We start from the raw sequence: 25,673 nt of genomic DNA on the forward strand, positions 1-25,673 counted from the left end.
AAACTAAGGTAAATTCAAGAGGGAGCTGAAGGTGCAAATCCAGCGGAAGTGCTTATCGGACATTTGCCGTGGAGATTTAAAGATCCAAAATATCAGGAATTATCGCGTTTGCTCGCTGCATTTCGTCAAAAGTAAGGCATTATTGACTTTTTTATCTTTATTGATGAAATGCAGCGAGCAAACGCGATAATTCCCGATATTTTTTGATCTTTAAATCTCCACGGCAAATGTCCGATAAGCATTTCCGCTGGATTTGCACCTTCAGCTCCCTCTTGAATTTACCTTAGTTTCTATCTTTTTTTTGGACTGTAAATTTAGGTAGCTGTGCCTCACGGTCACCCCGACTGGCACAGTAAATTGCAGCTCAAAAACTGGCCGTTTTCGATGTTTTTAACGGGTGTGAAAATGCGTGTTTTCCCATTCACTAACATGTACCGGATGTATAGGGTGATTTCACCAAAGGTCAAATGAGCGTAGATCCCCCCTCACGTGACCGAAAATTTTAACTGGAGGACATATCTCAGTTCGGTACATGTTAGTGAATGGGGAAACACGCACTTTCCCACCCGTTAAAAACATGGAAAACGGCCGATCTTTGAGCTGAAATTTTCTGTGCTAGTCGGGGTGACCGTGAAGCATAGCGACCTAAATTTTCAGGCAAAAAAAAAGATAGAAAGTAAGGTAATTACAAGAGGGAACTGAAGGTAGAAAACAGCGGAAGTGAACAGCCGACATTTGCCGTGGAGATTTAAAGATCCAAAATATCAGGAATTATGGCGTTTGCTCGCTGAATTTCATCAAAAGTAAGTTAATAATTCCTTACTTTTGATGAAATTAAAAGCAAACGCGATAATTCCCGATATTTTGGACCTGTAAATCACCACGGCAAATGTTTGCTGTTCACTTCCAGTTAAAACCTTTTTCGGTTTTTTTTTTTGCCTGAAAATTTAGGTCGCTGTGCTTCACGGTCACCCCGACTAGCACAGAACATTTCAGCTCAAAAATCGGCCGTTTTCAATGTTTTTAACGGGTGGGAAAGTGCGTGTTTCCCCATTCACTAACATGTACCAAACTGAGATATGTCCTCCAGTTAAAATTTTCGGTCACGTGAGGGGGGATCTACGCTCATTTGACATTTGGTGAAATCACCCTATAGCATGTCCTCCACTTCAGATTTTCGGTCACGTGGGTGCGGATTTACGCTCCAGTGACCTTTTGTGAAATCGCCCTATTGAACTGATTCAATGAGTAGAGGAGCTTCAATTCAATATAATAGAAGGAGCATAGTTACTAGATCAAATGGTTGGCATTTAAAACTGAAGTTAGTAATCTGGTTGGTTAAGGAAATACCCTGCTTGCCCAGTAGTCCACAGAAAGTCTGGGGAAAAGTTCATCATTACTTATGAAATCAAAGCAACCAGAAAAGGGATCAATCATTCTCCTCGAGATACACATAACAAGATACATTTAAAGTGAGTCGTGTTTAACCGAGAAATAAAACCCCAAGATCTGCACAAAGAAGCACTAAAGAAAACGGCTTCCAAGGGCGAGGGGCTGTGGCACCAACGTGATTTGCTATTCCATTCTGCGAATAGTTTATGAACTCATCAGAACCACATACTCCCACCTTTTCTACCCCTCGTTCTTGCGAGTTTACTGCCCAGTACCCTAATTGCTCGCTTCGCCAACATGTTTCGCCTCAGCCGTTTGGAATTACTACAGGATTAATGATTGTTCCGCTGATTTATTGATCACTCCGACGCCACCAGCCAGTTGAGTCGATGCACTTGTTATGCTGGCGCCTTAAGGGAGTTGGAAATGGAGTTTAACGGTTTTTTCCCCCGCGGTCGTTGGGTTGAACTTGAGTTTGTCCGCGCGCGCCCATCCGGTGCGAGAAACCGTTGCGGCAGCGCGCGCGCCCGGAGCTGGAAACCGCCGCAGTCTCGTCGAAAGTTCTAAGAGCAGAGCTTTGGTCTCGTCTAAAGATCTTAGCTCTAAGATCTTTGGTCTCGTCTACAATGTGTCGAAGATGGCGGGTGAGCAGGTTCTACTATTTGCACCACATGAGCTTCATACGCTGATGTATAATTTCACTTACCGTAAGATGACGGGGGACACATGAGTTATAAAAGGCCCTTCACTCCCCAGAAGGATCATTCACTCAGTCTGAAGGTCACGACTCGAAACATCACCCATTCCTCTCTCCAATACAATACAATACAATACGGTTTATTTGTCACATTGCACATAAGTTTAATTGCAAAAGGATTTGAGTATAGGAGCAGGGAGGTTCTACTGCAGTTGTACAGGGTCTTGGTGAGACCACACCTGGAGTATTGCGTACAGTTTTGGTCTCCAAATCTGAGGAAGGACATTATTGCCATAGAGGGAGTGCAGAGAAGGTTCACCAGACTGATTCCTGGGATGTCAGGACTGTCTTATGAAGAAAGACTGGATAGACTTGGTTTATACTCTCTAGAATTTAGGAGATTGAGAGGGGATCTTATAGAAACTTACAAAATTCTTAAGGGGTTGGACAGGCTAGATGCAGGAAGATTGTTCCCGATGTTGGGGAAGTCCAGGACAAGGGGTCACAGCTTAAGGATAAGGGGGGAAATCCTTTAAAACCGAGATGAGAAGAACTTTTTTCACACAGAGAGTGGTGAATCTCTGGAACTCTCTGCCACAGAGGGTAGTTGAGGCCAGTTCATTGGCTATATTTAAGAGGGAGTTAGATGTGGCCCTTCTGGCTAAGGGGATCAGGGGGTATGGAGAGAAGGCAGGTATGGGATACTGAGTTGGATGATCAGCCATGATCATATTGAATGGTGATGCAGGCTCGAAGGGCCGAATGGCCTACTCCTGCACCTAATTTCTATGTTTGTAAGTGAAATGAATATGTCAGCAGCGGTACAATTATAAAGAACACACACAAAAACACAATAAAAATTTAACATAAACATCCACCGCAGCATTCATCACTGGTGGAAGGCACACAATTTGGCCAGTCCTCCTCCATTTTCCCCCGTGGTCTGGACCTCAACCCTCCGCAGCCGTTGCTGCGGGCGTCCAGATGGTAAAAGGACAAGGTACAAGTCCAGGTAAGTCCAGAGTCGGCACTTCCCCACCGGAGACCGCGGCTTTAAGTTGGTGTAGGCTGCAGGCCGGCGGCTGAAGATTTAAATTCCCCGCCACGCCGCAGACAGAAGCACCGCAGACAGCAGGGTCGGCGGTCGAAGCTCCCCCCCAGGGGTGATGGTAAGTTCACGCCGGACCCGCGGTAGAAGTTGGCCGCGGGCTGGCAGTGATGGCTTCTTCTTCCCCCGGGTCCCCCACGAGGGATCCCGGGCTGTAGACGCTGCGCCAGCTGGAGCTGTGCAGACCGCGGCTTCAGGCTGCCGGCTGCCCCGGGCCAGCGAAACGGAGCGCTCCCCTCCAGCGAGCCCCAGCGAGTGCTCACCCGCTCCACGCCGAGAGTTCACGCTGCGCCCGCCGCTGAAACCCCGGGCGCATCTCCGGGAAAGGCCGCGCCGATCCTTGCTGTTAGGCCACGGGGAGGCAACCTGGAAAAAGTCGCCTCTCCATGGAGGAGGTGGCCAAAACGGTTTCCCCCTTACCCCCCCACACCACCCCCAACACAAAACACACAAAGAAACGTTAAAAGATGCTGCCTCCTGACCCGCTGAGTTACTCCAGCTTTTTCAAAAAGTTTTTGTGTCATTTTCTGTATCATTTATTCAACTTGGGAGCTCGTTTGGGAATATTATGAATGCAGAGGTTGCGGACACCATTGGCAGGTCCAATATTTATTGGCCATCGTGAACTACCTTCTTGATAAAATGAAAGTAATTTATTGTTATTGTCATTCTGTCATTTATCCTTGAAACCAGTGTTACAGTGCTAATTTTTTAGGTGCCGGAGCTGTCAAACAGGGACGTCATTTCCGGTTTTGCTTGGGGGGGGGGGCAAGCCAGTATCCCAAGAGGGTCAAACAAGATTATAGCCTATTACTACATCCCAGTGTATAACTAGTACAATAAAACATATAATACTTAATTTAATAATATGACAAAATATTGCACGGTTGCACTCACTAATTATTATGAAATATAATTATCAAGCAAGTAAAGAAAAAGACGGTAATTGTGTATTTTTACAGAGGTCCCCCTGGCGCCAACTCGCCCTGACTCCCACAGCTCTGTGCCTTAACTCACCCACTCACTCACCCACTCATTCACCCACCCACTCACCCACTCACACACTCACACACACACACACCCACTCACTCACCCACTCACACACACACACACACACACACCCACTCACACATCCACCCACACACGCTCACATCCACACACTCACCCACCTATTCACCCACCCACACACTCGCTCCCACTCACTCTCTCACCCACCCACGCACTCACCCACCCACTGACTCAGCCCTGCAATGGACCACAACTCTACTTCATTCGACGCCAGATCCACACATTCAACAAACCCATCTGGACTCTACCAAGGATCACAAGCTTGCCCGCCTCAAGACCGGTCCCTCCACCGGCACTGCTCGACTCGACCGCGGCGCTACCTGCACGACCATCGCAAGGCCGAGATGGCCACCATGAGGAGCAGCAACAACATCCACCGCCTCTCCGATCCTCACCACCTTTCCAGCCAAACCCAGGCCCGGACCACCGAAACTGCTGTGGCTGCTGACTCTCACCGCCTCCCTGGGGCCACCGCACTGTTGTCGCTGACTCTCTCCGCCTCCCTGGGGCCACCGATGCTGCTGCTGCCGACCTTCACTGTCCCCCTGGGGCCACCGATGCTGCTGCCGCGACCCTCCACGGGCCTCCACCAGCGACTCCGTCGAACCTCGCCTCTCCACCGGCCACCAGTGAGCCGGAGGCGTCACCTCACCAGAGTTCCAGACTTAACACCAGGCCCACAACCTCCACGATGCAGATAGCACGTGGTCTGATTTTGCTGGGTCCTGTTGCCCCTCCCCCCCCCCCCCCCCCCCCCTACAGGGAACCTCAATAGTGATGGGTTGTGGCGGTCCCTGGGGATTAGGCCACTCCTTGGGTCATCCCCCTCAGCTCTTGAGGTCCAGGGACGATTGTCTGCCCATGGGGTTTCCCGGTAGTTGCTCCGGGGTTGTTCTATGTGTTTGCCACGATTCATTAAACGACTTCTGAACCTGCTTGGTGCCTGGCCTTTTCCTGACTTCGTGCAGGCCACTACAACAGTTGACCCCGACGTTCATCACGCATCGTGATGGAAAACAACGTCGTTGCGCTGAAGCTCCCGACTTTGTGGACCAAAGAGCCTGATATCTGGTTCCAGCAGGCAGAGGCACAGTTTGCTCTACGAGGGCTGACGGTAGATGAAACTATGTACTTTTACCTGGTGTATGGCCTTTTCCTGACCTTGTCCACGCCACTACAGGGACTTCCCCTTCCCCCTCTTTTAAACAGGTTACCCCGACCACACACCCGCTAGTTAAAATTCCCTTTTTTTTTGTTTTTGTTTTTTTACAGAGGTGCTGGAGTGCCGCTCCCGTGAGTTCCGGCAGTACTACACCCCAAAGATACTGGAGGAGCAAGATAGACCACTAGGCGAAAAACCCTTAGTTGGTCATGGGTAATTTTCTCGCGCCATTTCGGGAATCAAATATATGAGGTTTTTTTAATCGGCTTCTGTCATGGCGTCCACATCTACAAGCAAAAGTGCTCGAATCGCCAATGTAAGTGACCCGACCTGTCTTCAGGTTCCCCACTAAAGACGAAAGGTAAGAAATAAAGAGTTCCGACCGCCGGCCCGCGGCCTATAACATCGTGAAGCCCACGTCTCCGGTAGGAAGCGGCCGAATCGGGACCTCCAAGCCGCGGAGTGTCCCTAATCGGCTTGTAGAGGCACAAATGTCGTGAATAAATGATTTCTTTATTCAGGCATTGTAGGTAAGATATACATACACGTTTAGCACTCTAACATAATAGTCATTGTTGCCGCTGAGAGGCTGTTGCCTCGTGGGCTCGAGCTGAGCTCCTGCTGAGATGGCAGGACACTCATGAAGAGAGAGCGAGAGAAGTAAGGTCGGTTCTTATATACTAGGGCACACCCCTATACCACGTGACCCTACCCCCGACTGCCGAGGGTTCGCATAGCAAGAGTGGCCTAACCACTAGGTGCCACTACAGGCTTGTGTTTAAGCCGCTTTGAAATGGTGATTAAAATACATGATAAATGGTGTTATAGGGGACGAGGAGCACACATTAAAGCCTTAATTTCCTTCCCAATGTATGATGACTGTAACATAAATTTCTAAATTACTGGAGAAAGTTGCTTATGCTCAGCTGAAACTATTCCTGAGGAGCATGATATTCGGGAGATCTTCCAGTCTGGATTTAAAACCATGCACAGCACGGAGTCAGCATTGCTAAGGGTTTTTAACGACATCCTCCTGGCTAATGATTCTGGGGATTGTGTGGTTCTTGTCCTGCTGGACTTGTCTGCCGCCTTTGATACGGTGGACCATATTATATTATTATCTCGGCTACAGCAGTTAGTGGGCATCTGCGGCAGTGCCCTGGGATGGTTTAGGTCCTATCTGGCGGGCAGAACCATGTGTGTTAGCCTTGCTGGGTTTGAATCCTCTTCCGCTCCCCTGTCATATGGGGTTCCACAGGGTTCGATTCTGGGGCCCCTGCTTTTCTCGCTGTACATACTTCCTCTGGGTTCCATCCTTAGAAAGCATGGCATTTCTTTCCACTGTTATGCAGATGATACCCAGCTTTATTTGCCGCTGAGGGGGGAAGACGCCTTTTCTGTAAAATCGCTTCTGTCTTGTCTTGATGACATTAAGTCCTGGTTGGCCCTAAACTTTCTTGGATTTAATGAAAAGAAGACAGAGGTGATTTTATTTGATCCCAATGGCTGCCGTGAACCTCCATTTGTTGATTTAGGTCCATTGTCAAGGTACGTGAAGCCAATAGTTGTGAACCTGGGTTTTAGGATGGACTGACTTTAAATTTGATCGCCAAATATGCGCGGTGGTTAAGTCCAGCTTCTTTCACCTAAGGAAGCTGGCGAAGGTGAAGCCCATTCTCGAGCGGCAGCATTTTGAGACAGTAATCCATGCCTTTATTACATCTAGGCTGGATTACTGTAACGCGCTCTATTTTGGTGTTGCTTGTTCTTCACTGGCTCATCTCCAGTTGGTTCAGAATGCTGCTGCTCGCCTTTTAACAGGGACTCGAAAGAGGGAGCACATATCGCCAATTCTGGCCTCCCTCCACTGGCTCCCGGTGCACTTTCGAGTTCATTTTAAGATACTGTTATTTGTTTTTAAATCTCTGAATGGGCTCGCCCCGCCTTACCTCTCTGAGCTGCTCCACCCATACGCTCCTGCCCGGTCCCTCAGGTCAGCTGGTCAGCTGCTCCTGGAGGTACCGAGGTCTAGTCGGAGGCTCAGAGGAGGTCTTTTCCTACTATTTCTTTTGATTGTTATTTTGGTGTTATTAACTTTTTTGTCAATGATTAGTGATGTACAGCACTTTGTTGCAGCTTTGTTTGTTTTTAAAGTGCTCTATAAATAAAATAATAATAATTATTATTATTATATATAATTCTATTCTTATGATCCCAACAATGTATTATATTATATGACATTTTTTGGTACATGAGCAAGTTATTAGAAAGTCTTCTTTTATAGATCTAGACTTACCACAATAATAAAGGTAGACAAAATTCTGGAGAATTTCTCCAGCATTTTTGTCTTCCGTCGATTTTCCAGCATCTGCATTTCCATCTTAAACAATAATAAAGGTATCAATTTTTACACTGCTGTACATTTTTGGTTTTGTTCTTGTTGTAAGGCATGCATGCTAGTGTAAGCTCTTCTACATTTAAGATAAATTGACCTAATAGAGGAAAAATGCATCTTCAATATACATGTCTCTCCCCACCCTTGAAAACAATTGAATTTAAGTGACATATCATCCATTCTGCAGGTATGTAGTCATAATCAATTTTTTTCTTATAAATTAATTCTATATGATATTTTACTGCAATTTCAAATGTCGACAGCGGGTCCAGAATACTCATCGACAAGATCTCCTACACCGAACTATGGAGTACTTGTCAAAGAACTGCCGTCTTTGTTCTGAACACTTCGATCTTGACCAGTTTTCAAACAAGCAGACCAAGAACAGGCTAAATTGGAATGCAGTTCCAACGCTCTTTGACATCCTGAACCCACTGAAACGTCTGTCCTCTCAACGCAGGATACTCAAGAGGAGGAATGAGAACCTCCCATCTGCACCAAAGCATTCAATGCAGCAAATTGTGATTTGTTAGCCTCACAAAATAACGCAAATGACAATTTATTTATTATTGTATATACGTTGGACATTTTGTCCTTTGGGGTAAGCAGGGGTGGGGGTTTGAAATTATACTCCTGCAAAATCCAATGGACTGACGTGGATTAAACACCTCTGGTATCTTTGGATTAAACTACGAGAGGCATAACGGAGGTCGGGGTCTTATTCCTAAAATGGCGGAAGTCATGTTCCGTTGCGTACTTCACGTCAGTCCATTGGATTTTGTAGGAATGGTCTATCTTGCTCCTCTAGTATCTTTGCTACACCCCTGCTTGAAATTGTTTGAAATACATTGAATTTTACATCACTTTCATTGGTTAGCTGATATGCGAAACACTGCAACCCTGTATATCTCACACATAAAACAATGTAAATTATGTAAATCTTACCATGAATGACAGAAATAACAAGTGTTATCCATTTTTATGAATTTTGATGTAGAATTATTTAAAATTGAGTGGATTGATGTAATATACTGCTAACCCACAAATGTGTCATTATGAGATATTCACATTTACAAACTCGCTCAGTAGCTCGGGTGGCTGTGAACAGCCGCTGGGACCAGACAGCGGAACTGCAGCTAGACCCGGAGGGTCCTGGCCCCTTTGCAAAAAAGGCTGCCGACCCCTGGACTAAACCAAACCCTCGATCCTGTCCTGCCAGCCTTTTTTCAAAATTTAGCAACTCAAATAGTGGCGCATCTTCATTGCTGGGAAATACAGTAACTAATTTCCCTCAAATATATGTTAGATTTTCCTCAAATGTATGTTTAATTAAAAACTAAACTATGGTAGCAATACATAGTATTCATGTCTAAAGCTCGCACTTCTGCATCAATGTAGGTATGTATACACTACATTTCATTACACTAATATAGAATGTAAAAATATCTTGGCGTGTGTTCATTGATATTTTATTCACAATATTAGGATTTTAGAGAGAGAGGTTGAATGAAAGAAAGAAAAAAAGGTTCAATTAGAGGAGATCACAAGAAAGAAACTAGAGAAATATATATGTGTGTTATATATTTATATACATATATATCACACATATATACGCATCATATATATAATGAATATGTGTGTGTGTGTGTATATATATATATATATATATAAGAAACTAGAGAAATATGTATGTGTTATATAATTATATACATCAATATCACATTTATATACGTGTGTATCATATATATACGTGTTTATAATATATAAATATATGATGGCTTATGTTCCTTATATCATGTAGGCAAAAAAAATTAAGGCAAATATAATTGTCTTCATGGCTTATGTACATCAATGAGAATGGCTCATGTACATCATGAGTTGCTTTAAATCAAAGTTGCTTCTGATCCATGAGGGAACTTTGAAATCTATTATCTGTATCTTGCCTCTCACACACAGAAATACACACAATACTGTTCCTCCACAAGACTGATTAAACCAAAGATCATAGAATGCATATGGTCCAGAGACCTTTCATTGCGCATTTTCGCTCATTTTATACGCAATTTCCCTTTTTAATTAAAAAAAAAAAGAAGCACCTTATTTATTATAAATAAAGATCATAATGGCCTATCATAGAAGGCTAAGATAGGCCAAGATATACTCCCGCAAAATCCAATGGACTGACGTGGATTAAACCCCTGTGGTATCTTTGGATTAAACTACGAGAGGCATAACGGAGGTCGGGGTCTTATTCCTAAAATGGCGGAAGTCACGTTCCGTTGCGTAATTCACGTCAGTCCATTGGATTTTGTAGGAATGGTCTATCTTGCTCCTCTAGTATCTTTGCTACACCCCTGTTGAAACCTTATTTTATGTCAAACATTTACACTTATCTAAATCTAATAAACAGGTTACACTTTCTCCATTTCATTACCCAGAACAAGACGCCAGAGATGCTGCCTGACCTGCTAAATTATTCAAATATGCTTGTCTCTTTTAACAATCAGCATTTTCTATTCCTTGTGTCACCACTCCTCATTGTTGTGGAATTATGATGATCAATCTTACGATCGGTTGAGAGAATACTTCTATGTTTGTACTGTTATCAACTAGTACCTATATTAGAATTATCACTAACCTTCATATCGCTTCTACTATCTCATTCCTACTATTTTGTAGCCTTTACCACTACATTTATCATGCACGTGATTAGAGCCTGGCTACCTAATCGCAGCCCAATGGGACACAGAAATATATGCTGCCTTCAGAGTATTAGGTATTGGAACAATTCTAAGTTCACTGAGTTCTACGCACGGTTTGAGGTTAAAAACAGCACCCAGACACGTGCACCACTGCCATCTCCCAGTGACCAGTCGCTCAGGCTGTCCGCAGCCAGAGTTAAAAAGGCCTTCGCCAGCGTCAATCCACGCAAAGCTGCAGGGCCGGACAACATTCCTGGATGCGTTCTAAGAGACTGTGCCGAGCAACTGAAGGATGTCTTCACAGACATTTTTAACATCTCACTCAGCCAGGCAGTAGTGCCGAATTGTCTTAAGAGTGCCACCATCGTCCCTGTACCGAAGAAACCAAACCCAGCCTGCCATAACGACTTTCGACCAGTGGCCCTAACACCCATTGTAATGAAGTGTTTTGAGCGACTAGTTATGCAGCACATCAAAAACAGTCTACCTGCCGACCTAGACCCACTGCAGTTCGCCTACAGAGCCAACCGATCCACAGAGGACGCAGTCTCAACAACACTGAACCTTGTGTTGTCACATCTCGATCGGAAAAACACCTATGCCAGGATCCTCTTCATAGACTTCAGCTCCGCTTTCAACACAATCATCCCGCAGCAGCTGGTGGAGAAGTTGGAGCTGTTGGGGGTTGATGCTGGCACATGTAGCTGGGTCCTGAACTTCCTGTCGCAGCGGCAGCAGACAGTCAGGGTGGGCAGTAGGACATCAAAAACCATAGCCGTGAGCACTGGCTCACCCCAAGGCTGTGTCCTAAGCCCCCTTCTGTTTAGTCTGCTGACACACGACTGTACTGCCAGACTCAATAACAACTTCATCAGCAAGTTCGCTGATGACACAACAGTAGTGGGTCTCATCAGTGACAACGATGAATCGGCGTACAGGATGGAGGTGGAGCTGCTCACAGGTTGGTGCAAATCCCACAACCTCATTCTTAACGTGGGAAAAACTAAGGAGATGGTGGTTGACTTCAGGAGGGCGGGGAAACATCACCATGCACCTCTGCACATCGACGGAGCTGATGTGGAAAGGGTCAGTAGCATGAAGTTCTTAGGACTACACCTGTCTGATGACCTGACGTCCACGGCCAACACCACAGCTCTGGTCAAGAGAGCCCAGCAGCGACTTCACCCCCTCCGAAGACTACGGAAAGCAGGCCTCCCCACCACACATCTATGGACTTTTTACAGGGGGACTGTCGAGATCACACTGACATACGGCATCACTTCCTGGTTCGGGAGCTGCAAGGCGTACGAACGGCACCAACTGGACAGGATAGTGAAGACCGCAAGCAGGATTATTGGTGCTCCACTCCCCTTCCTGCTGGACATATACAAGAAGAGATGCATCAACAGAGCCATCTCCATCATCAAAGACCCTTACCACCCATCGCATGACTTTTTCACCATCCTCCCATCTGGGAAGAGGTACAGGAGCATCAGCTGCAAAACCAGCAGGATGCTCCTCAGCTTCTTCCCACAGGCTATAAGACTGTTAAATGAACTTTCCCCCCTGCCAAGTATCGCGCACAAACCCCCCACACTGCAGCAGAGCCACTGTTGTGCCGCTGCCGGTCGGAACGGCTGTTGAATGTTATTGAATGTTATTAGAGGGTTAAATTGTTCATGACATGTATTTTAATTTTAATTGCTATTTATTTTGTAACGAAAACTGAATGGACACTGGTTGAGAAACGTTTTTTTGTTTCCTCTGAGTATGCGAATACTCAGGAAATGACAATAAAGATTTACAATTACAATTCAATTCACATTTTGTTTCAGTTTTTTTATCTGGGCAGTATATTATTGCTCATTGACTAACTGATGTAGCTAATATCCTCCACTGCTAGGATACTTGACATTGTCATGCAACAGACATTGCTGCACCAGCAGTGGTGGAAGTTGACAACAACCCAACCCTACTATTGAACTAGAGGCCGCAATGTGGTCAGACAGAGCTTCACTAGAGAAGCAGAACCTTCTTGCACATTTTTCTCAAAATGGCATGCATATATGTTCCGAGTGAAAGGATATGGATTCTTGCAGTTCTCTTTCTGTTGGCTTGGCCGAGATTTGAGTTTGATGTATTCCTTTCTGCAGATCCTCCTCCTCTAATCTCAATGGGGTTTCCTGAAGAACCCTTACGATTTCAGTACTCTTTAATTGTAAATCATTTTTTATGGAGAGGACAAGGAATTTTAATAGTCCAAGTATCAAAACCAATCTTCCAAAGTCTTTCGTGAAGGGGCACATATGCTGGTGGGCATGCTGAACAAGCTGCCAGAGTCTATGTTAGAGGTGGATACACATACAACATTTAAAAGTAATTTGGACAAGTGCATGGATAGAAAATGGCTCAGAGGGATAAGGGCCAAATGCGGAGAAATGGGATTCAAGTAGACTTGGAAAATCAGGTTGCTTGAGGACCCCAGGAAAGAGAATTTGTAGAGTGCTTCTGAGATGGATTCTTAGAGCAGCTTGTAATGGAGCCGACCAGAGAAAAGGCAATTCTGGATTTAGTGTTGTCCAATGAACCAGATTTGATAAGAGAACTAGAGGTAAAGGAACCGCTTGGAGGTAGTGATCATAATATGATTTCTAACACACCTGTTCAACCTGAGCTTGCGTCTACAGAAGGTCCCAAGGCTGTGGAAAACATCTTGCCTGGTACCTGTCCCAAAGAAGACCCATCCCACTCACCACAATGACTACAGACCAGTAGCGCTCACTTCACATATTATGAAGACATTTGAGAGACTTGTCCTCTCCTACATCAGGACTAGTGTGTCAACTCAAATGGATCCTTTACAGTTTGCATATCAGCCCAACATCAGTGTCGATGATGCCCTTATTTACATGCTGCAGAGGGCGTACACACATCTGGACATCCCTGATGCATCTGTAAGAATTACATTCTTTGACTTCTCAAGTGCCTTTAACACAATTCAGCCCGACTGCTAGGGGAGAAGATGGAGAAGATGAAGGTGGATCCATTACTGGTACTGTGGTGTTTGGATTACCTTTTCCTCAGACCACAGTACGTGCGCCTACAGAACAATGTCTCAAGCACCATCCTGAGCAGTACAGGGGCTCCACAAGGAACTGTGCTGGCTCCATTCCTGTTCACCATCTACACAGCGGATTGCCAATATAACACCAACAGCTGCTTTTTGCAGAAATTTTCAGATGACACAGCTGTTGTCGGCCTCATCAAAGGGGGCAATGAGGAGGAGTATAGAGACACAATTAACAACTTTGTGGAGTGGAGTGCACAACAATAACCTCCATCTCAACACCACAAAAACGAAGGAGATAGTTGTGGATTTCAGGAGGGGGAGGAGGAGGACTCAACCAACACCAATCACCATCAGGGGCACGGAGGTGGAGGTGGTCGCCAACCACAGGTACCTTGGTGTGCAGCTTGACAGTGAGCTGGACTGGAAGAGTCATATGGAGGCGGTGTACAGGAAGGGACAAAGTCGACTGTATTTTTTAAGGAGGCTAAGGTCATTCAACATCTGCCAACCCCTACTGTGCAGTGTCTACCATTCAGTGGTGGCCAGTGCTCTGTTTTTTGCTGTGGCCTGTTGGAGATAAGCTATCTGAGGAAATGTGTGGTGTTATGTCAGTCATGAAGCTGTTGTGGCACTGTAATTTCCTGTAAAGGATTATTAAAGGTTATTCAATTCAATTCAATGATTTGTTTTAATCTTCAATTTGAGAAGGAGAAGGTTAAATCGGAAGTGTCAGTGATGCAGTTGAACAAAGGGGACTATGAAGGCACGAGGGAGGAGCTGGTCAAGGTAGACTGGAAAGGGATCCTAGCAGGAATGACGGTGGAACAGCAATGGCAGGGATTTCTGGGCATAATCCGGAAGACGCAGGATCATTTCATTCCAAAATAAAATAAAGATTCTAAGGGGAGTAGGAGGCAACTGTGGCTGACAAGAGAAGTTAGGGATAGAATAAAACTAAAAGAAAAGATGTATAACAAGGCAAAGAGTAGCCGGAAGCCAGTGGATTGGGAAACTCATAGGACAACAGAAGGAAACAAAACGGGCAATACAGGCTGAAAAGATAAAGTACGAGGGGAAGCTGGCCAGGAATATAAAGAAGGACAGTAAAAGCTTCTTTAGATATGATAAGAGGAAAAGAATAGCAAAGTCAAATGTGGGTCCCTTGAAGGCAGACACTGGTGAAATTATTATGGGGAACAAGGAAATGGCAGAAGAGTTGAACAGGTACTTCGGATTTGTCTTCACTAAGGAAGACACACACAATCTCACAGAAGTACTGGAGGACAGAGGATCTGAGGGGGTAGAGGAACTGAAAGAAATTTTCATTAGGCGAGAAATAGTATTGGGTAGGCTAATGGGACTGAAGGATGAAAAATCCCCTGGACCTGATGGTCTGCATCCCAGGGTCCTCAGGGAGGTGGCTCTAGAAAGAGTGGACACATTGGTGATTATTTTCCAATGTTCAATAGATTCAGGATCAGTTCCTATGGACTGGAGGATAGCTAATGTTATCCCACTTTTCAAGAAAGGAGCGAGAGAGAAAACGGGGACTTACAGACCAGTTAGCCTGACTTCGGTGGTGGGAAAGATGAAGGAGTCAATTATTAAAGAGGTAATAATGGGGCATTTTGGTAGCAGTAAAAGGATTAGTCCAAGCCAGCATAGATTTATGAAAGGAAAATCATGCTTGACTAATCTTCTGGAATTTCTTGAGGATGTGACAAGTAAAATGGATGAAGGGGAGCCAGTGGATGTAGTGTATCTAGACTTTCAGAAAGCCTTTGATAAGGTCCCAGATGGGAGACTGGTGACTAAAATTAGAGCACATGGTATCGGAGGTAGGGTGTTGACGTGGATAGAAAATTGGTTGGCAGACAGGAAGCAAAGAGTACGATTGAACGGGTCCTTTTCAGAATGGTAGGCGGTGGCAAGTGGAGTGCCGCGAGGCTCCGTATTGGGGCCGCAACTGTTTACTATATATATTAATGATTTGTAAGAGGGAATTAGGAGCAACACTAAAGTTTGCGGATGACACAAAGCTGGGTGGCAGTGTGAACTGTGAAGAGGATGTTAGGGGGTTGCAGGGTGACCTGGACCGGTTGAGTGAGTGGGCAGATGTGTGGCAGATGCAGTATAATATAGATAAATGTGAGGTTATCCACTTTGGCGGCAAAAACAAGGGGGCAGATTATAATCTCAATGGGGTTAGGTTAGGTAAGGGGGAGGTGCAGCGAGACCTGGGCATCCTTGTACACTGGTCACTGAAAGTTGGCTTATGGGTACAGCAGGCAGTGAAGAAAGCTACTGGAATGTTGGCCTTCATAACAAGAGGATTTCAGTATAGGAGTAAAGAGGTTCTTCTGCAGTTGTATAGGGCTCTGGTAAGACCACATCTGGAGTATTGTGTACAGTTTTGGTCTCCTAATTTGGGGAAGGACATCCTTGTCATTGAGGCAGTGCAGCATAGGTTCACAAGATCAATCCCTGGGATGGTGGGACTGTCATATGAGGAAAGATTGAAAAGACTAGGCTTGTATTCACTGGAGTTTAGAAGGATGAGGGGCTTTAGAAACATATAAAACTGGACAAGCTCGATGCAGCAAAAATGTTCCCAATGTTGGGCGGGTCCAGAACCAGGGGCCACAGCCTTGGAATAAAGGGGAGGCCATTTAAGACTGAGTTTTTCACCCAGTGAGTTGTAAATTTGTGGAATTCCCAGCCACAGAGGGCAGTGGAGTCCAAATCACTGGATGGGTTTAAGAGATAGATAGAGCTCTAGGGGCTAGTGGAATCAAGGGATATGGAGAGAAGGCAGGCACGGGTTATTGATTGGGGACAATCATCCATGATCACAATGAATGGCGGTGTTGGCTCGAAGGGCCGAATGGCCTCCTCCTGCACCTATTTTCTATGTTTCCATGTTTCTATGTTTCTATAAGCAACTTGGTGGGCATGGATGACTTAGGCTGAATTGCTGGTTTCCATGCTGTGACTTTTCAACATTGCGCATGAGAGCAGCTAAGGATCCCTCTAAATATCATGGCAGAAGAATAGGTCTGTAGACGGAAGTAAATTATTCCATTACATCTAATATAAGAATATTGTTATTTTTTCTATGCTTTCATTAATGCAAAGCAGTTTCAGAATATTTTGAATAACAGGTTATTTTATTGATCAATAAACATTTAAAACTGGAAAACAGTAAACATTCCATCTTTGTAATGTATCAAATTGTGAGGAAACTTCCTTTTGACTATCGTATTCTGTGGAGCTGATACTTCAGTCAAGTATTTCATTGATAGAAACTAGCAAATAGAATGGTGCATGAAGTATATTTAATTACAGAGACTACTGATCTGGACAGCAAATAAAATGTAGCATCTTTATAAAAGTGCCGAGAAAAACACAGACAGATTCTTTGAAGAACTGCAAACTAATTTAACAGTTTACATTTTATCCAAATTTCTTTAAAAAAACGGTTACCAACCATAACATCACTAATTGAACCTTGATGTTAGGGTGAATCTGAAATGGCTGTTGATGGGATAATTTTCCTTGCATTAGAAATATAATTTTTGAGCGTAGATGTGAAGATGCTCATCCACAAAACTAGCATTTCTGTGAATGTATGTTTTGCTTGGATAGAAGCCAATAAATTAAAGGACAACATATTATTCCTCTGTTAAAGGTATTTCCACATCACAATGTATATTAATAAATTCAGTGTATAGTGTTAAGAGAGACAGTTCTAAGTGTATAGCCGAACAAAGATGGTGCCTGCTCTTCCTTTATTTGAGAGCCTGAATTGATAGAAAAATGCTTTAATGCAGATAAGTGGAGCTCTTACACTAGTCATAGGTATCAGAGATTGCAAAAGGCATCATCATTGTACTTAAGATAGCATTTAAAATAGCACCACACTGATCATGTGTGCACTTTGTAATGTTCTCTGAAGATGGCTCCATCTATCTGCATTTGCACTTTTAGCTTATAGCACTGTATTTTTACAAAATTAACCAAGCTACAAAAGCTATTTGTTCTAAACTCACATTTACGATTCCCAGATTGCTGCAATAATTTTACTTCTAAAGTTGTTTGGACTTGAAACTCTTTACATTTCTCTATTTAAAATAACTTGCAAACATGTTTTTACTCAAACCCAATACCACAAACTTTTATACGAGGCAATATGCCATAAAATATGTTATACACACTTTTTTCTGCTTAATTAATTTTCATTATGTTCTGACCTTACTAAATTGAATATGTACTATGGAACAGACTTATTTTTGTGCTATGCTACCAAATGAACATGAAATAAGAAGCTTTAATGTGCAATGTTTTGACTGTATGCTGTAACATTCTTGCATTTTACAACAATTCAAATTTACATATAAAATAATAGCTTTGTTTACAGTAAGGTGCGGATAAAACATACATATAGTAAGCTGAAACCTAACACTATATATTGAGTTGAAGTATGAAAACATCACAGGTCTTCACTTTCTACCAAGCCAGGGTAAGATGCAGTACGTTGGAAGCTGGGGTTCACCGGGAAACCCTGCCCATTAAGTACTGAGTAACGGGTAAAAGTTGGCCGAACCTTCAATGACTTTGTGTGTGAAAGGTGTTTCACTGGCCAAGCTATTGGAAGAAAATAGAAAACATAATAAAATGATAGTCATGTTCAAAAAACAATTTTGCTAATAATAATAATGATAAAACCATAGTAGGAGCAGTGAGAAGAAGTGTCCCAACCCGAAGTGTTGCCTGTTCATTCTCTCCACTGATGTTGCCTGACTCACTGAGTTTCTTCACTGAGTGAAGAAAGCGAATGGCATGTTGGTCTTCATAACAAGAGGAGTTGCGTGTAGGAATAATGAGGGCCTTCTGCAGTTGTATAGGGCCCTAGTGAGACCACACCTGGAGTATTGTGTGCAGTTTTGGTCTCCAAATTTGAGGAAGGACGTTCTTGCTATTGAGGGAGTGCAGCGTAGGTTCACAAGGTTAAATCCCGGGATGGCAGGACTGTCATATGCTGAGAGAATGGAGCGGCTTACAGTTTAAGAATAAGGGGTAAGCCATTTAGAACGGAGATGAGGAAACACTTTTTCACGCAGAGAATTGTGAGTCTGTGGAATTCTCTGCCACGGAGGGCAGTGGAGGCCGGTTCTCTGGATACTTTCAAGAGAGAGCTAGATAGGGCTCTTAAAGATAGCGGAGTCAGGGGATATGGGGGGGAAGGCAGGAACAGGGTACTGATTGTGGATGATCAGCCATGATCACATTGACGGTGCTGGCTTGAAGGGCCGAATGACCAACTCCTGCACCTATTGTCTATTGTCCAATGTCTATCGGCTCTTTTTTATAGTGACAAAACCATATTCACAACCTGCTTACAAAGGCAAAATAATGTAGGTGTTGGAAATTATAAATAAAAACTGAAAATTATGCAAACACTCAATGGTCCAGGCAGCCTCTTTAGAGAGAGAATCAGTTAACATTTTGGATTAAATGCCTTTCATTTATTTTGCACTCTCACAAATACTGTTCTTCATTTACAGCATTTTTTTGTTTCTATTTCACTACATTCTTTATCTTTTATCCTCCTCCAACCTCACTTACTTTTGCACTCATCTTTAAGAAAGCTCATCCACACAAGCTATTGAGTTTTCAAAATCTCAACTTTTCATTTCTGCAACTGTTGATTTGCTCAACAATTGTTTAACTCCACCTTTGATTTTCCCTCTCGATTGTCCATTTTCCCCATTTTAGTTCATCCTTCTGTAAGGCTGCCATCTTTGTTCCAACAAACTATGTAATGCAGAATTAGCATAAATTGATTGTGCTATTTAAAACAGATCAGGTTAATCACTTCAATCAGTAATAGGTCCCTATCATCTTTAAGAGGTGGCCACAAACCCCTTTCTATTTATTGTTCATTTCTAATAGCCCTCAAACTGAAGAAGTAGTTTAAAACTGCCCATGATAGTGGGTCATGAGTCGCATAAGACAAACTTCACTGAAGGACATTAGGGAAACTAAATCAGTTTTGTAATAATGGGGTTTCACAGCTAATGCTACTAAGACTAACTTTTCTGAAGATAAGGACTTTGTTTATTTAGAAACTGCAGTTGCTAAAAATGAAGTAAAAACAGAAAATGTTATTCCTATGGCAGATTTTGTTAAATTTCTTTATTCTAAATTTCTCTGTTGCTGTGTGAAATTTGAATTTATATCCCTGGATCAATGATGCAGAACTCTGGTTATTAGTCAAATAAACATTAAACTACTGTCTTCTCTACATTCACTAATGATAAGTCAAAGAAGATCATAATTGTTTTCATATGTATGTGCATTTGTTTGATGCCTTCTTTATCAGCTTGGCTGAAGATGAAGGTGATTATGCCAGTTGTTTGGCATTTGGTAGATTATCACTTGCAATCAATTTGGAGAAAACCATATTTCAACAAAGCAGAACACGTTTCTGTAGATTGTTCTGAATTCCTTAAAACTATGTTGTTGAAGGAAACTCACCAGCAATATCCAGTCTTGCTGTGCAGATTACTGATCCAGCTTCATTTTGAGCAGACACAGTATACCATCCACCATCTCGTTTCTCAACTGGGAAAATTTCAATGCCAACTTTACCTTCATTGGTATGGTATATCCTATCAAATAAATATCCATTAAACTGATAAATACCAGAGATAATAATAGAAGAAATAAACAGGTAAAACTGTGGCATGCATATATCAGATAATCTACTTTGTACCTAGAAAGGAGAGAACAGAGTACTTGCTAAATGTTATGAAACTGGGGGCAGTGGAGGTCCAAAGAAACTTTGGGATCCATGTACAAAGATCATTAACATGTCATGCACTGAGGAAAAATCAAATCAAAAGTGTTGTTACTTACACTTGGAGGACAAAAATGCAAGGAGAGATGGAAATTAGGCTGCTGCTACATAAATAGCTGGTTAGACCACATCAGGAATACTGAGAGTTCTGGCTACCACACCTTGGCAGGAGTTCTGGCTGAGATATATGAATCATTGTTAGCCTCAAGTGTATTGTAATGATTAAACCAGGCTTTAGAAAATAATTGGGCTCACTTGGAAGAACTAGTAAATAATGAGGCCTCTGATTGTGTAGTTGCAAGAACATATAGTAAGTAGTGAGATAAGAAAAAAACCCAAAATAACTCTGTTCCCATCAGTTTTAAACACATCTTGATGTTTGTTTTCAGGCTTATTGTGTATATTAGTGAATGCTCCAAGTGAGCACAGTGGACTTTTCCTTGGACCCGGGAGCATAATGGTACCAGGACACTTGAGTTTGCCAGACCAGTCACCTCAAGCCGTTGTCACGTCACCCACCCCTTGTCTCCAGAGATGCTGCCTGTCCCGCTGAGTTATTCTAACTTGTTGTGTTTATCTTCGGTTTAAACCAGCATCTGCAGTTCCTTCCCACACAGGGTGTGGGACTCGTTACCAGCTGCTACTCGTATCGGGAAGACCTGACAAGCAGAAGGACGTGATGCTTGTGACTTATTTAATCCTTTACTAATCCTTTTACTGCGTTCTTTCTCCATCATTGACCCGAATCCTCAAAACCTGTTTGTGCCACTACATTATGTTGTAGTCAGCAGGATTCGGTGAAAATGTTGAGAAAGAGTTGACCAAAAAGTCAAAACATGAAACCTTTTGGGTCCCAGAATGGACAAACAATTCTGAAGGGTTTGCTAATGTGCTACGCAAATGAAGACCACCTAAGTATTGGGAGGGAGAGTTGAACGTTAACCCTGAAAAGCTACTGCACGTAATTATCAAGTGTTCAGAGGGAGCTTGTTTTTCTGAAAGGAAAGAAAACTGTCCACAAGAAGTCGGTTGGATATTTGCCACTGCATTGACAGCAATGCACGGAAATTGCAAAATTTAAAATGGTAACTGATAAATTATGAAAGGAATTAACCATAGATTAAATAAAAATGTGGCTATGAGGCAGTAAAGATTTCAGGAACAGCAGAAAAAAACAAATTAATGTTTGCCTGCTATTTAGCTATTATTCAGCAGGAAAATAAATTAAAGAGAAAAGAGTGGTGAGTGGATCCAGTGAAAGTATATGTTAGATTGACTGAGCAAATGCAACCCTGATCATTGAGATGGGAATAGTTAGTACTCGGATGAGTCCAACGGGGAATGGACTCTTAACGAAGGAGATGAGAACAAACCAGGAATTGAGGCTAGAACTCTTGTCCAGGTTAAGGTCAATACTGAATGGAGTGAGGATGGTCAACTCGGTCGGTCACTACCAGGGATTATAGTACAACAGAAATGCAGGAGCTGGGAACCTGGATGAAATAGCAACCTTGTGATCCAGGCTCACCTGGGTGATGGTCATATGAAATTGATAGATTATATAACCATATAACCATATAACAATTACAGCACAGAAACAGGCCATCTCGACCCTTCTAGTCCATGCCGAACACGTATTCTCCCCTAGTCCCATACACCTGCGTTCAGACCATAACCACAATATGACCATGAAAATTAAAATAAGACATGGGTGCCTTGCGTACAGACTCACTTGTGGTGGCTACAGTGTGCGCTAACCACAGATCCCATTGTTTCTGGAATTGGGTTTGGGCCTGTTTATACATTGTATGACTCTGACCTTGGACATGATATGTCGGCTTTAGAGATGTGAAGTGAACATTTGTCAGAGTAATTTCTGGACTATAAGCATTAAATTGCAAGGAAAGATTACATAATTTAGAATTCTATTCCTTGGAATTCTGGTTAACATGTAATTTGATTGAAGCTTAAGATATGAGAACACAAGAAAATAGGAGCGATAGGAGACCATCAGGCCATTGGAGCCTGTCCCACCATTTAATATGATCATGGCTAATCACTGCTAGCCTCAACTACTCTTCTGTGTCATGACTATATTCTATTCCTTCATCTATCAAATATTTATCCATCTGCACTGTAAATACTCGTAATGATCCACCTTTCACTACCTGCCAGGACAGAGAATTACAGAGATTCATCACCCTCTGCAAGTAGAAAGTTCCAAGTATTTCAGTTTTAAATGACAGCCCCTTATCTTGTAGTTATGTCTCCTTATTTGAGACACTCCCACTGGTGAAAACATCCCAACATTTACCATGTCATGTCCCCTTAGGAACTTTAACGTTTGAAAAAAACATTCTCATTCTTGTACACTCCAAGAAATACCTGTCCAAATTATTTAGTCTCTTTTGGTAGAACAACACTCTCATCCCAGGGATTAGCCTATTGAACCAATGTCATTATTACCTTTAAGGTTAGTGAACCAGAATTGTCCCTTATCACATCATGCCCTTTCATCTTTTTCGTATCATCGGCAAATTTGGAAAATGTTCACACTATTCCTTCCTTCGGGTTATCAAAGTAACTAAAACGATTGTGGGCCAAGAATGGATCCCTTTAGTACTCCATCAGTTGCATCCTTCCAGTCTGAAAAGGACCACTTTATTTCAACTGTTTGATATGAGACAGCCAGTTCTCTTTTTTATTATTTTTTTTTTTTAACCTTTATTTAACCAGGAGAAGTCTCATTGAGATTAAAAATCTCTTTTACAAGAGAGTCCTGGCCAAGACAGGCAGCAGCACAGTTCCACAGTTACAGACAATAATTTAAAAACAACAGAGAACATATAAATAGAGTCACAGTCAAAACATCATCAAACAAAGCATGTACAGACAGAAGAGCCCGCTTCAACATCATTAAGAAGGGATTTAAATCTGTTTATAGAAACCAGCTCCTTAAGTTTCAGTTCATTCTGCAGCTGGTTCCATGCGAAGGGAGCAGCATAACTAAATGCCCTTTTCCCCAGTTCAGTACGGACTTTAGGTACAGTTAGTAAGAACAAGTCCTCAGAGCGGAGCTGATAAGTTCCTGTGCTTTTTCGAATCACATACTTCTGCAGGTATGAAGGAAGAACACCAAGGATAGTCTTATAAATAAGGATATGCCAATGATGGAGTCTGCGGGTGGACAGGGCAAACCATCCAACTTGAGCATACAAAGAGCAGTGGTGCGTGAGGGTTTTAAAATTAGAAACAAATCTCAGTGCTCCGTGGTAGACCGTGTCCAAAGACTGTAGGCATTTTGAAGATGCATTCATATATAAAACATCACCATAGTCCAACACAGACATAAACGTTGCAGCAACAAGTCTTTTTTTTTCTCGATCCCTTCTAACACATTTCCGCCAATACCATGGGCTTTTAATATATGCACCAGCTTTTTTGTGTGGCTGCTTGTCAAAACTAAACCAATTGGATGAATATTTCTGATTGTTGGGAAGTTTAGAATTTGGGTGCATTGTCTAAATATTAAAGCCCAACTTTCAGGAGTGACATTGATAAACACTTCAGCTTGCAGGGTATGATCAAAGTTTGCAACTCTTCCAAGTACAGTAATTTACACTTTGGGCACATTACTTATTTAGAGCTGGAATTAATAAATGACATAAAAAACATTACATTGCAAGAAATGATTTAAAAAAAAAACTGCTGGATTTAGCAGGCTGAAGAGAATCTGCGGTAAGATTAGTTTAACATTTTCGACGCTGCCTAGCCTGCTGAATGTTTTTTTAAGCACTTTTTTGTTATTTGATATTAATATATTTTTAACCAAAGATTTTAAGAAATATAGAGTTGAGTGAGTTGGATCATATGACAAGGAATAGACATCTAACATTTTTCCAGAAGACGATATTTGTTTGTGAGAGATGAATGTTGGTTAAGAAGGAGAAGCATTTTTCACAATCAAACAGCAGTATGGAAATGGAGATCAGACCTAAATGTGCCCATATCATATGTCTCGATTCCACTGATCTCCTGTGGATCATGGAAATCTGTAATTACCTGATTCTGTCTGTGCTGTGCTTGATCATTTCATGATCTTTTCTGAAGAAAATTATTGGCCGTGGATCTCCAGTCACTTGACATTCCAGTTTGACATTGCCTCCTTCAGTCGCTTTGGAATTTTGGAGTTTGTAGATAAATTCTGGCGCTTTTGCTACCCCTCTTACTATGAGAAGAAAAGTTGCAATATGAATAATTTATTACTTTGATCTTCGTTAATATTACCCACAAATTAGCAACCTACAAATAAATAAATTCAGCTGAGATTACTTTTCTTCCTGTGCTGCATTTTGTTTCACCTGCTGCTGAATCAAGAACAGATAAAATTTACAGGATATTTTTATCTTCATCCATTTGATGGGAAGTTAATGGGTCTGAATCATACACCGGTTCTACGTTTCATTTGATTTTACTCTTTATCGACTTCTGCAGTGGCTAAAAATTAGGTCTGGTATTACTTGGATGGCTGACATGATCCTACAACTTTCTGGAAGGCAGGACAGGTTAAAGTTGTCCTTAATGTGTTTAAGAAAATATAATTAATTGGTTGAGGGACTGTGTGAGAACATGGTCGACAAACAGCAAAATTAGAACATGTCGCAGAGAATTAATTGGCCACCAGTTGCAAGAAAAGATCTAACCATTCTAACATAAATATCTGTTTGGCTCGAAGTACGGAATGGCCTACACCTGCACCTATTTTCGATGGTATTTTTTTCTATGTAGCTAAAAAGTAAAAGAGCTTTTTCAATAATTAATTCTGCATTAGACAGAAAGATGATGTATACAGGAGTAGGCTATTCAGTCATCTGAGCCTTTTAGGTGAAGACTCATTTGTATCTTAACTCCCTTCTCCTCATCATAGTTCAATTATTTTTTAATAATTGTTTTCACAAAAATAAAATTCTCAGCTTAGTAACTTTCAACTGCAAGGCATCAGGGGCATTTTGGGGGACTGGTTCAAGATTTCCATTGAAGTTTGTGTGAAGTCCTTCCTGACATCAGCCTTGAACAATGTATCTAATTCTGAGGTACACAAAATTGCTGGAGAAACTCAGCGGGTGCAGCAGCATCTATGGAGCGAAGGAAATAGGCAACGCTTCGGGCCGAAACCCTTCTTCAGACTGATGGGGATATCTAATTCTGACTTGCCCCATA

General features: G+C 42.6%; 2 protein-coding genes and 1 long non-coding RNA gene across 6 annotated transcripts in view; 1 reads left to right on the forward strand and 2 right to left on the reverse strand.

The window, feature by feature from the left end:
• LOC129701752 (polycystic kidney disease 2-like 2 protein) overlaps positions 1-1,823 on the reverse strand; it is a 42,225-nt gene extending 40,402 nt beyond the window's left edge. Inside the window, exon 1 of the mRNA XM_055643161.1 lies at positions 1,628-1,823. Within this exon, the coding sequence (XP_055499136.1) occupies positions 1,628-1,691 (64 nt within the window). The 5' untranslated portion in view covers positions 1,692-1,823. The remainder of the gene's footprint in view (positions 1-1,627) is intronic.
• Positions 1,824-1,900: 77 nt separating this feature from the next.
• LOC129701753 (uncharacterized) lies at positions 1,901-9,470 on the forward strand. Its single transcript, XR_008724261.1, has 3 exons — positions 1,901-2,036; positions 5,538-5,788; positions 8,086-9,470. It is a non-coding gene; the product is annotated as an uncharacterized LOC129701753 (long non-coding RNA).
• Positions 9,471-16,727: 7,257 nt separating this feature from the next.
• LOC129701754 (myotilin-like) overlaps positions 16,728-25,673 on the reverse strand; it is an 86,189-nt gene continuing 77,243 nt past the window's right edge. For 2 of the 4 annotated variants that reach the window (XM_055643162.1, XM_055643163.1), the window contains 3 exons: positions 24,516-24,681; positions 20,132-20,265; positions 16,728-18,238 (listed from right to left, as the gene is read on the reverse strand). In XM_055643162.1, the coding sequence (XP_055499137.1) occupies positions 18,084-18,238; positions 20,132-20,265; positions 24,516-24,681 (455 nt within the window). In that variant the 3' untranslated portion in view covers positions 16,728-18,083. The remainder of the gene's footprint in view (positions 18,239-20,131; positions 20,266-24,515; positions 24,682-25,673) is intronic. The other 2 variants (XM_055643165.1, XM_055643164.1) reach the window with 1 other exon arrangement.

This window comes from Leucoraja erinacea, chromosome 11 (genome assembly GCF_028641065.1).
Source record: "Leucoraja erinacea ecotype New England chromosome 11, Leri_hhj_1, whole genome shotgun sequence".
NCBI lineage: Eukaryota > Metazoa > Chordata > Chondrichthyes > Rajiformes > Rajidae > Leucoraja > Leucoraja erinaceus.